The sequence below is a fragment of the Amblyomma mixtum genome, chromosome 10 (genome assembly GCF_055824585.1).
Source record: "Amblyomma mixtum isolate Tamu chromosome 10, ASM5582458v1, whole genome shotgun sequence".
NCBI classification, from domain to species: domain Eukaryota; kingdom Metazoa; phylum Arthropoda; class Arachnida; order Ixodida; family Ixodidae; genus Amblyomma; species Amblyomma mixtum.
Window position 1 is genome coordinate 171,632,733 of NC_143021.1, and position 13,305 is coordinate 171,646,037.

At 41.4% G+C, this 13,305-nt stretch overlaps 1 protein-coding gene across 7 annotated transcripts in view; it reads left to right on the top strand.

The window, feature by feature from the left end:
- pyd (zonula occludens-like protein polychaetoid) overlaps positions 1 to 13,305 on the top strand; it is a 357,804-nt gene that overhangs the window by 162,137 nt on the left and 182,362 nt on the right. For all 7 annotated transcript variants that reach the window (XM_089563940.1, XM_089563939.1, XM_089563941.1 and 4 more), the window contains exon 4: positions 10,174 to 10,276. In XM_089563940.1, coding sequence (XP_089420066.1) covers positions 10,174 to 10,276 — 103 coding nt within the window. The remainder of the gene's footprint in view (positions 1 to 10,173; positions 10,277 to 13,305) is intronic.

A 13,305-nucleotide genomic window follows, 5' to 3' on the forward strand; every position in this document is an offset into this window, starting at 1 on the left:
GGATGACGAGTGCGATGAGATAGGCGGGCTGGAGGGACAATGTAGGGTGCACGGCCTAGTGAACTGTGGAAAAATTTATGGAACAAGCAAAGGCTGGCAATGCGGCGACAAAGCAATAAGGGCAATAAGTCGGATTCCGCTTTCAACGCTGGTACACTGATGTCGTAAGAATACAATGAATGGATGAATCTGGCTGCTCTGTTTTGGACTGATTCGAGTGTATTTATAAGCTAAGCTTGGTGCGGGTCCCAAATGGGTGAAGCATATTCTAATTTTGGTCTAACAAGAGATTTGTATGCTAATAACTTTACATATTGAGAGGCTTGGCAGAGATGACGTCTTAAAAATCCGAGTGTTTTATTAGCAGATGAAATTATGTTTGTAACGTGTGTGCTCCAGGACAAGTCTCTACACAAGGTAATGCCTAAATACTTGTACGATAAAACCGGGTGTACAGGGACGTTAGCTGTTACGTATGGGAAATGAAGCGGGTTGCGGCTACGCGTGAAGGACAAGATTTTACATTTATGAGGGTTAAGTTCCATTAACCAATTAGCGCACCATTCTTGATTGCGGTTAAGGTCGTCTTGAAGAGATTTTTGGTCAGAGGCGCTATTAACTTGGCGATAAATTACACAATTATCGGCGAACATCCGAATATTACTGCATACATTCGTTGGTAAATCGTTAATATAAATTAAAAACAGAAGCGGACCGAGGACAGACCCTTGCGGGACACCTGACGTTACTGGAATAGGACGAGAGTTGTGGCTGTTAAGGATGACGCACTGTGAGCGGTTAGTCAGGAATTCTTCTATCCATTTAAAGATATTAGAGGGGAGGTTCAAATATGAAAGTTTCAGTAGTAAGCGTTTGTGGGGAACCTTATCAAACGCTTTCGCATAGTCTAGAAAAACAGCATCGGTCTGTAGGTTAGAGTCAAGATTAGCATGCAAATCATGGATAAAAATGGCCAGTTGTGTTTCGCATGACAAACCTTTCTGAAAACCATGTTGCGCAGGATGAAAAAAGTTGTGACAGTCAAGGAAGCTCATGACAGTGGAGTAGATGACGTGTTCCATGAGTTTGCAGGGTACACTGGTAAGGGAAATGGGACGGTAGTTAAGTGGCGAATTTTTTTTACCCGATTTGAAGACTGGAACGACCTTACCGCTTTTCCAATCGTGTGGTAGTTGACTTGTTAACAGTGCCTATGAAAAAAGTAAGCATAAAAATTGCGCACAAATATCCTTGGTATTTTTCAAAAGCTTTGAGTTAATTTTGTCAACACCGGATGAAGATGAAAGTTTCATGTTTTCAATTAGGGACGCAATGCCAGATGACGTGAAGACAACTGGTGGCATAGCATCACTTATCATCGAGGATGGTGCTGAAAAAGATGATGATATTTCAGTTTCTTTTGTAAATACGGATGAGAGGGCAGAGTTAAACAAGCGGCGCACTCAGCATCAGTCAAAACTGCGCCTGACTCATCTGTCAGGGTTATTTCTGGTGCATGATGCGGATTGATAACTTGCCAGAACTTTCTGGGGTTACTTGTGAGCATATTCGGCAAGTCTGAGTGAAAAAAGGTATGCTTGGCATTAGAAATAGCAATGATATGTGATTTTTCAGCTTCGTGATATTTTACCCATGCGCTATGCATCTTCTGAGACTTGGCTGAACGGTAAAGGCGCTTCTTTTTGTTCTCCAAACATTTCAGTGTTTTAGTGAACCATGGCTTTTGTGAATTAGAGCGAAAACTAATTTGGGGGATGAATCTAATAATAATAATGCCTTTATTTTTCATCACAAGGATGAGGGAGGCAGAGAGAAAAAGCTAGGGGTGTAGCTTGACGAGCTCTCGCCTCCCCAAAAATAGATATAACTTGTACAGGGAAAATATGCAGACAACATAACAGCATACCGGCAAAACTTAAAAAAAGAAAGAAAAAAAAAGAAAAAAAAGAAAAACGTGGCAGTAATACTAACGAAATAAAGGAAGCATGAACAGAACCTATTTTCTGACACAACTGTAACACTTTGTAACGCGTAAAAATCAAACGTAAAGGCAAAATTACACAAAAATTACAAATTGCAAAATTGTAATAACATAAATTTAAACACAATTACAGGAATTACAATTTAGAAGTTACAAAATAACAACCACAAAAATTATACAAAATTACAGAAATTACAATTCAAAGTTACACCCGGTTACATATACTTGAAACAAAGTTTTGCAACTCTTTTTTTTTCGAGTGCTCAACAGTCATGTTGTGACTATGGCAGAGGTTGAGATAGTGCGGTAGACTATACCTAAGCATCTGTTTGCCATACCCTGTTCTGTATGTATAAATGTGCCATATTTCGTTGTTTCTTGTTTTGTACGATGCGTGTTTTTTGCATAATGAAGCCAGTGTGGCAATGAAAGGAGTATTGTTTTTATTTTCGGTTTTGTATTTAAAGAGTAAGTAGTATGCATATAAATCATTAATTGGCATTATGTCCCCTTTCTCGAAAAGTGGTTTGGATGGGTGGTCATATGCTACATTATATACTATTCTAAGAATTCTTTTTTGTTGGGTAAGTAATTTTCGGAGGTTTGTGAAAGATGTATTTCCCCATACCAAGTGACAGTAATTAAGATGCGAGCAGAACAATGACTTATACAAAAGCATTTTCACATTTACAGGGAGAATGTTTTTGTGAGCGTAAATTGTTCCTATGACACGGGATAGTTTAGATGCTATGTAATTTATGTGCTCGTCCCAAGTCATTTTCTCATTGAAAAATACACCTAGTATTTTGAAAGAGCTAACAACATCTATTTTAAAATTATCAAGAAATATACCATCATTATTTTGGATGTTCTTGTTCTTGGGGCGGAAAATAATAGCTTTAGTTTTTGAGGTATTAATCTTGAGGGCATTAAATCTTGTCCACTTTTCAAGTTGAGTAAGCGTTGTGTTTGCTTTTGCAATCATAGATGAGGCGCATGACCCGGAAAAAAGCAAGGTGGTGTCGTCTGCATATATTACAATTTTTGTTTCTTTGTCTATTTGTGTTATGTCATTCACATATATATTAAAAAGGAATGGGCCCAAGATGCTGCCTTGGGGCACACCAGACAAGATAGCTTTGACATCTGATCGGTGACCGTTTAATTCTACATACTGCTGTCGATGTCTTAGATAACTGCTCAAAAGTAACAAGGATTGTCCACGGAAACCATATACCTGAAGCTTTTTAAGCAGTAACATGTGGTTAAGATGATCGAAGGCCTTCGAAAAATCTACATATATTCCTAAAGCTAAGCATTTGTCATCGAAAGAGTTTAAAATGAATTCTTTTTGTTCTAACAAAGCGAGTTCCGTTGACAGATTTTTCCGAAATCCAAATTGTGAAGGTGTCATTATATTATGCTTATTACAGAAGTTATTCATCCGGGACAAAATTATTTTTTCAAACCCTTTGGAGAAAACAGGCAATATTGACAATGGCCTATAGTTTGCAAAGTCATTTTTATCTCCCTTTTTGTATACAACTGTTACCTTCGCAGTCTGCATCTTCTGTGGAAACACGCCATTGACTAGACAAAATCTGTTGGTTAGACTTTCTAATTTGTCTCTGAACAGCAACCAATTTTCTTGAACGCTGCGGGAATGAAAACGTGACGAGAAGACTTGAAGGAATGCATTAAGTTCATTATTTATGGTGTTATAATTCCCTTTGTCATAAAGACGGATGGTTTTGCGGCATTTGCGGCACCGGTTTGCCGTAAGGACAGGGTTAGCGTGGATAACTTTGTGATCGCTTATTTCAGTCAGGTATGTACGCTGTCCGGGTGGTTGGTTAATAAGAGGTCTAAAACATTTGCACAGTTCTGTGTTACGCGAGTAGGTTCAAGTGTTACCCGAGTAAGATTGAGGTTGTTGCAAAATTCTAAGAATTCCCTTGTTTCTCCATTGTTAGCTATAGGTGTTGGCTGGTTATGCCAGTCAATATTCGGAAAATTAAAATCGCCGAAGCGAAACATTTGTGAATTAGGATGCTTTGTGGACAGTTCACTTAGTACGTTATTAAGCTAACGGGAAAAATCGGGACTACTGTGTGGCGGCCTGTAACAAACGCCGAGTAAAACTGTGTTAGGTGCTGCGTTTAAGATTAGCCACAACATTTCGAGGTCGGGTGAATCTTGTATTAGGGACCATGATAAATCTTGGCTGACAGCAATGAGTACACCCCCTCCTCGTGAATCTGCACGGTCTTTCCGAAAAACCTGAAAGTTTGGTAGATCAGTCAGTATTTCATTATCTGCTATGTCACCGCTCAGCCAAGTCTCAGTTAGTATAAGTAGGTTGCTATTTGATGACGAAACAAGGCTAGAAATAAGTTCACGCTTAGGGATAAAACTACGGATGTTAGTGTATATAGCGGAGAGCGAGAGGCTAGATAAAGAAGCGTTCGTGGTACGGTTTCTGGACGGTTCATGATGAGGTGATTGCTAATCTGATTGTGAGGGACGAGTTACTATTTCCTTGACTGTTCTCGTGGTTTCATCGAACACGTAGTGCCTGGGACCAATATGCAATGTCTTGAAATTCAAAGCAAATTTCATTGTCTTTTCTTTTGCGAACGCGACTAGGTGCTTTCGTGCATTTCGGACTTTGAGGGAAAAGTCCTCACCAACGCTGAAGTTAGTTTCCTTAAACTTATGACCATTCGATAATATGGCATCTTTAATTTTAGATGAAGTAAACTTGATGATTGGACGAGTGTGGTTAGATTTGTAAGGGCCAAGGCGATGGGCGCGTTCGATGTTCTCAGGGTCAATTGTTACGCTCAAGTTCTGAAGGCAGTGGTTGATGACTATTTCCTCAGAGCCTGCAAAATTTTCGGATGCGTTAGTATCGGGTATGCCACAGAATATGAGGTTATTGCGACGCGAGCGGTTTTCTGCATCCTCTGTTCGAGCCTCTAGAATGTCAATCTGTCGGGCCATCCCAGCACTCTCAGATTTCATTGCTTCAAAATTGGTTTGAAGATCTGAAAGAGCTTGGAAATGGGCCTCCAGATCGGTCATTCGCTTAGTCAAGCTGGTTATGGCAACTTCTGTGGTATTTATCTGGGTTTTGAGGCCCTGTATTTCGGAAATGAGCATTGTCTGACCGGCAGACAGATTTTTTAGTTCAGCGAGCACATCCTCGATAGTGTTAGGGCCTGGGTTGGATTCTACATCTCCTGCCAAGAGCAGCAAGGCACGCAAAACATTACAGCAGTCAGCTACAAGGAGAACAAAGCACTGTGGGCTTGGCAGCTGCACTAAGAAATAGTTGCTAGTTTTTTTTGCAAACAGAGAATACTTGTCACCAACCTGCATGACGAAGATCAGCGGATTAGTGACTAGTGCGGGAGCACAGCCACCGAGCCCACCTGTGTGTATTTGAAAGGCACGCCCCTGGTGCAACCGAAGTACTCTAGTATACTCCATTTCATACTTTTGTTTGCGCTGCCTACATTGGTGACCAAAAAGTAGTGCGTTCTTTGTGGTGAGTGAAAAAAAATTCAGGGGGCACTTTGGCTCTCTGAAGTGCTGCAAGGCGAAAGCGTTTATTTATTTATTTATTTACAATATACTGCGGACACTGAGTCCAAGCAGGGTGGGCGAACAAAGTCAATCAAGAGACAAAAAAAAACGCAACATTTCAAAAAGAACAACACAATATAGAAAAAATAATTAGTTAAAACTCTTGAGATAATGGTTTAACTAGCTCATTCCAATCTGTTATTGTGCGTGGAAAAAACGAAAACTTGTAAGTGTCTGTTCTAGCGAATATAGGGGTTAGAGAACTGGGATGGTGTTGACGAGTTTGTCTGGTTGGTGCCGGCGTTAAGTATGATGAGTCTGGCGCACTGTTTGTTTTTATTTATTTACTTTTCATTTTTCATATTTTATTTATTTCATTTATTCATGTTTTGTTTCTTATTTTATTTGTGTATTTTTCATATTTTATTTTTTCCACCTTATTTTTCCGCTTTTCTTATTCTTATTGTTTTGATTTTGTTTTCTTATTTTTATTTTTATTCCCTTTATTTTATTTATGAAACGAATGCATTCACTAGATGCACCTTTATTCATGCTCAAACCCTGACCCTTCGTGGCAGAGTGGTAGCGTCTCCGCTTCAAATGCCAAAAACCTCCGTTCGATTCCCAGCCTTGACGCAGTTTTTTTTAAGTAGGGACGCCGAAACGCGGACAAATCTGCCGACATGGCTGCTAATGACAGTATGAGGCATTAAAGGCTTTCGCCTTAATAGTAAATGCTTTGTCTGCAGGCTGATGTCGCTTTCTCACGTGCCTTAGACCACTTTCATTTCATTTCAATTTATTACCTTAAGGGCCCCTTTAAAGGGGTGTTACATATAAGGGGTGGCAACTATGGAAAGCACAAATTTGCAATAACAGGAATGTTTTCGCATTATCAGTGAAAACACTTGGGCAAGTGATAATGGCTATGCTGTTTGGAAGGCCGTTCCAGTCTGCAGCTGCACGAGGAAAGAAGGGATTAGAATAAAGCGACGGTGCCTGAGCGTGGACGGGCAGCTTGTAGGTGGTGGCTGGTGCGGTGAGATATGCGTGCTGGGGGAAGAAAATATAAGGCGCGATGTGCATAGGGCTGTGGAAGAATTTTGGAAGTCAGGGCAGGCTGGCAATGCGACGGCGGAGGGATGCTGTTTTTAAGGACGAAACACTGATGTCATGAGAGTAGGATGAACGAATGAAATGAGCAGCGCGATTCTGAACAGATTCGAGGGCATTGATGAGATAGGCTTGATGAGGATTCCAGATGCGCAACGCAAATTCTAGTTTGGGCCTGACGAATGATTTGTAAGCTAACAACTCTACATGCTGGGGAGCAGGGTGAAGATGGCCCTTTGGGAAACCTAACGTCTTGTTTGCTGATGATATTATAATTAGTAATACGCAGGCTCCAAGAAAGATCTCTAGAAATAGTTATGCCTAGATACTTGTATGACTGAACTAGTTGTACGGGAACTTCAGATATTACGTAAGAGAAGGTTAGAGGATTACGGCGATGGCTAATGAACAAAAGATTACACTTACGGGGGTTAAGTTCCATTAGCCACTTATTACACCACTCATGAAAAGCATTAGGATCATTTTGAAGAGAAGATTGGTCAGTGGTGGTGAGAATAGCACGATAAAGTACACAGTCGTTAGCGAACATGCATATGCTAGATGTTATGTTTGAAAGTAGATCATTAATGTATGTAAGAAACAGTAGTGGGCCAAGCACAGATCCCTGTGGGACGCCCAACGTTACTAAGAGTGAGTTAGAGTTCTTATTGTTAACAGAAACAAATTGCGAACGTTTAGACAAAAATTCTTCAATCCACTTCAAAATATGAGGGTGTAAATTTAATCGAGAAAGTTTTATCAGCAGGCATTTATAGGGTACTTTATCAAAGGCTTTGGCAAAATCTAGAAATACGATGTCAGTCTGTAGATTAGAATCAAGGTTAGCATGCAGATCATGAATGAATGTGGCAAGTTGGGTCTCGCAGGAGTAACCCCGGCGAAACCCGTGCTGAGCAGGATGGAAAAAGTTATTTGAATCAAGGAATGTCGTTATGTGGGTTAAAGGGACAGTGAGGAGAAATTGAAGTTGACTTGCATCGGGAGAATACCAGCTCCTGATTACAAAAACGCCACTCATACTGACAACAAAGCTCCTGTAACGTAGAAAAGAGCAAGAACCAAAATACAGGTATCGCCGCTACTGGCCAAACTCGCAAGTACAAGCTTCATGGCGTCATAGGACAAAACAGTGTTGCTAGAACCAATAGTTCTAGCAACACTAGGACACGAGAAGCTATGAATCACTGAGGCGCAGCAAATGCATGCGCAAATCTCCTTGACGTCGCCAGATGGCGCCACGTACCCGATAGCTACGCGCGCTCCTGCAGCGCCGGGACCAATCAGCGCTTGCTCTCAGCGGTATGGGGGCTCCCGGTATTCCGCTAACGGTAACAAGGTACACGGTATGCTAAAGGCGTCTATTTGCGAGAACTTCGTTGACGACTTCGAGAACGGGATCCATTGTAACGCTGGCAAAACGCCGGTGCAAATGTAAACGAAGCGACGGCCGCAATAGCCGATAGATGCCTTCAACGTGCAGCTGGCGGTAGCTTTCTTTTCGGCTGCTGCTGGGCCGCACTGCTGGCCGCCAGAAATCACGGAGTCTGCGTTACGTCATGTGAATGTCATGTTTCACGTCACTTAGTTCTGTGTCGTCATAGCAGAATCCCAAGTTTGAATCAGAGCGGCGGGAAAAACTATTTCAACTTTGAATCCAAATTTCTTAGAAATAAATGCATCTTTCGCTGCCGGCCAAGTGGCAACAAAGCCATCACATGCCGAACTATCGGATTTTGCTATAAAAAAAATATTAATAGGGCTCTCCTCAGTGTCCCTTTAAGATGACGTGTTCCATGATTTTGCAGGGGATACTAGTTTGAGAGTTGGGGCGGTAATTAAACGGGGTACCTGATTTGTAGACTGGAACGACCTTCCCGTTTTTCCAGCCTATGGGCAGTTGACCTGTGAACAGTGACTGAGCGAATAACAAGCACAACAGAGATGAACGTATATCTTTGGTATTAATCAGTATTTTAACAATGATATTGTCAATTCCAGCAAAGCATGAAAGTTTAATTAGAGGCAAAATTCCTGCTGAAGAAAATGCAAGAGGAGGCATAGTATCTTGAATACCTGGGGGGTTCGAAGGAAATGTCGGATCTGCTTCATCAGTAACCACGGATTAAAAGGCTGTGCTGAACATGCTGGCACATTCAGTTTCGCAGAGAGTTGCACCCGAAGCTTCGGTGAGGGAAACAGTGCGTGTGTGCGTGTGGGGTTAATGACTTGCCAGAACCTACGGGGGTTAGTTGACAACATTTCAGGCAGATCGGAGTTAAAAAAGTTCGTTTGGCTTCTCAAATACTTGATAAATACCTTTTTTCAGCTGCGTGATATTTATTCCAAGCGTTCTGACTAGGAAGCAACTTGACCGATCGGAAAAGACGATTTTTAATTTCAAGATGTTTGAGTGCATTTGTAAACTATAGGTTTTAAGGGTTAGTTCGTATATTTATGTTCGGAAAAAACTTGTCGACCAAATCTTCGATTTTCCTCTTAAACAAGGACCAGTTATCATGGATGGATCTTTGATGAAAGTTGGATTGAAATCCTGGTAAAAATGCACGAAGTTCTTTATTTATTGCTGCATAGTTTTCTTTATCGTACTGTTGGATAGTTTGTTTAGTTGTTGCACGTAAAGATGGTTTAATCGGGAAGCTGGCATGTATGACGTAGTGATCGCTGACGCATGGTAGATACTTGCTGGAATGAATGCATTCAGGCTTGTCCGTTAATATTAGGTCTAGAATATTGGAGCAGTCTTCGGTTACACGGGTTGGTTCGGATATAGTTTGAACGAGGTCAAAACTAAGACAAAGGTCTAGAAATTCATTAGCATCATTATTACCTGTAGCGGTTAGATGATGCCAGTCGATACTCGGAAAATTGAAATCTCTGAATAGGTGAGTGCAGGTGTTAGGGTGTTTAGCTTTAATTTCATTTAATGCGTTATTAAGTTTTTGAGGGAAGTCTGAGCTGTTAGGAGGTCTCTTCTAGCAAACGCCGATGACAAGTGATTTAGGTGAAGCGTGGCATAAAACCCATAATATTTTTATATCTGATGGCCACAGAACAAGCGAAGTATAGTTGGTTTGAGTTCCTCGAAAGACAAGGACGGCACGCCGTTGGCGGCATTTGTTGCATCAGCTTCCTGATTCTTTTATGTTTCCAAGAAGGTGTTCTTGGTGTTTTCTTGTTCGGTTCCGTTATGCTGCCTTAAAGGGGACAGACTGCTGAAAATGGCTTTTACAAAGCTAGGAAACGTGTCGCTACCCCTGACCGTTCAGTGTGTCATCATCATCCAGAATTTGGTGTGCAGTCTTTTTCAGTGTGGATGTCACGAGTAATTGGATTCTGTCGGCAGTCCCAGCCAGAGCTCTTTTCCCTGAGCAGTCGAGCTGCCCTCAGTTCTGCCGGAGGAAACGAGTGCTTGGGTTTTTCTCACCCAGGATCAACGACCGAGTGGTCAGTGCCAACGGGCTGTCGCTGGAGAACGTGGACTACGCCACTGCTGTCCAGGTGCTGAGGGAATGCGGTCGCACGGTCAACCTGGTGAGGGAAGCTTTTTTATTCCCCTGAAAAGGTGGCCTCCTCCGTCAAGTAATGCCCTGCTTTTCCAGCCCAGTGCAATTCTTTATCCATGGGGGGGCATGCCTAGAATCTTGAGGAGAAATCGCAATATTTTTCGATGAATAGGCAGGCAATTTCGAGGTCCACATTGTGACCACTTTTCTTGGCCTTTCATCATCATCATCATCATCATTTATTTACCCTGAAGGGCCCCAGGGGGCATTACATAAGGGGGGGGGGGGGGGGGGGGGGGAGGGGGAACAGTAATCACAAGTCACAAACGTTAAAGTTGGGAGCATAAATTTAGACACATGTAGTTGCGGTTGTTGGACATTCCACTATTCCACTATGGCAGCTGCCAGGTTTTCATTGGACCAAAGACAAACGGCTGGTGGTAAATTATAAACGCCTGTAGGAACTTGGTAGCGTAGTCCCTGTTTACTGTAGGTGGACCGCATTTTAGGATCAGTTTTCCTTGCTTTCTGAAGTGGAACATTGTAGAAGAATTGCCAGCAACGGAAACGTATAGTTGGTTTTTGTATATATTTTAAAATAATCGGAACAAATATCTCTGATCTGCCTTCATTTCATGAACAGAGGCATTGTTCGGAGGTTCTGTGGTCGGCCGTGACATCCCCCAATTGCTTTGCATCGTAGGTAGTTTTTTGTGATTGCCACAAGTCGTAGTTTCCCAGACAAGAGTAGATGTCGCATCTTGGAGTAAAAGTGCATACCGTACCTTCAGTTGTGCCGGTACACAGGCAGCCAGCTGCTGTTCGGCTCAGACTGGAAGCTGGTCTCAGAGTGTGTGCATTCCAAGACAGTGTCTCGGTGACACCAACCGACTGGCAACTCTTTCAGTCACACCATAATGAACATTGGGCACATGTAGTGTTAGTAGGCCTGAAAATCATGTGGTGCATCTTGGAAAGATTTAATGGCAGCCTGACTGCTTGAAATCAGGAGTGAAAGTGATTTGCCTTGCCTTCAAATATGCGCAGGCTTGATCACTGAAAAATATTTGTGTATCATCAGCATACATTCCGTGTCTGTTGAATCTGTATATTGGATATGTCATTAATGGCAGTTATTTCATTTCATTTCAAGCGGAGCCCTGTAGCTTCTGCAAATTATTGCGGTTAATGTGGACAACATAGTACTGAGACTGGTTAGCATAGTAACTAGAAAACAGGGCTGAGGAAATGAGAGATGCAGTGGGATGAACCAAGTCAAACCGTTTCTAAAGTAAAAAAACCTACCAACCATATGTTTTCTTGCTTCAGTGTTACCAGTAATTTTGACCTTAATTTTACAAGTGCTTTTTCTGTAGATATATTCTTCAAAAACCTCTACTGTGAATCATTTATGTTATATTTAGCGAAGAAATTATTTAACCTGCAGTTGTTGGCGCCTGCAAATATTTTAGATAAAATATGTAGAACACAGATGAGTCTGTGGCTAGTAATTTCATTTCTGTCATCTTCTTTTTAAATTGGACAAACTCTAGCAACCCTTATGTCGTCTGAAAATACACCAGTTGTGAACATGAGGTTTTTTATGCGAGTTAGAACGTCCGATATGGACGCGGACACATATTTTAATGGGATAAGTTTTATGTTATGGTTTGGTTTGGTTTAGGGGGTGTAACGTCCCAAAACAACTCAGGCTATGAGTGATGCCATAGTGAACGATTCTGGAAATTTGGACCACCTGGTCTTTAAACTTGGGAAACAAACCCACCTAGGCGCAAATGATTTTTCATGACACAAAAAAAGACGAGGAGACAACGGACTGGCCTGTCCGTTGTCTCCTCGTCTTTTTTTGTGTCATGAAATCATTTGCGCGTAGGTTTTTTTCCCAAGTTTAAAGATGGAAAACCAACTAGCCCGTCAACATGCCTTACGAACCACCTGGGGTTCTTTAACATGCACTGACATTGCGCACATAGTACACGGGCCTCTAGAATTTCTCCTCCAGACCGCCGCGCCCGGTTTCGAACCCACGTCTTTCAGCAGGGTGCCATAACTACTGTATCCAGCTGATATGTTTTTTTAATATTATGCATTAGCATGGTCACCTGATTCGGCATCGTTGGGGTAAACATTAACGAATTCAGTATGGGTGTGATGAGGTTTTGTTATGTGGCCTAATGGTGTGGTTCATCGGCAATAGAATCGGCTACATTCACATAAAACTCATTCATAGCTGTTGCTAAGTCCAAACCAGTAAGTTTTCCATCTAGCATGGCTATTTCATAAATATTACACGTCATGTTGTTATCAAGTAAGCTGCCTAGTTCTTTTCACACTTTTTTGTAATTATCACCTGCTTTGGAGAAACGCTGTACATAGTAATTGGTTTTGGTGCATTTAAGGTCGCTGCTTAGTTTGTTTCTAAAAGCCTTGAATTAATTAAACTGTGTTATATCATAGGCAGAAGAGAATTCATGATATATTTTAGTTTTCTTGCCGATACATTCATAGAGGGACTTGGTTATCCAGGGTTTTTTAAATTTCTTGGTGTTTTTTTTTTTTGATGCAAAGGAAAGGCTTTAATTTTAGCATTTTAGAAAGCTCTCGATGAATACAGCATAAGCCCTATTTACATCCTGAGTTTCGTGTACGTTGTCCTAGCTTTGATTGTCATTTTGTGGTTTAAATTTAGATAGTGTAATGTCATGATTTCTCCACATCTATAACCGACTCTATAGACAAAATGTGTGTTTTGTTTAACAGGGTGGAGATGGAATACGGGTAAATTATCTCTAATATCATAACTTACTACACCATACAAACGTTGTAAAGACATCTGGTGTGGGGTTTTAAGGGGGGACGAGGGTCTTAAAACTGACCTTTTTATTTGTGGCTAGAGTCTCATGAAATTTTGCACACAGATGCGTTTCTCTCTTCTGATTTCAGAAATGTAATTATGTATTACAAAACCGCCCCAAAACCGCCTTTGTGTATGAATTTACGGTGATGCCCTTCGGACTTTGCAACCCCCCCCCCCCC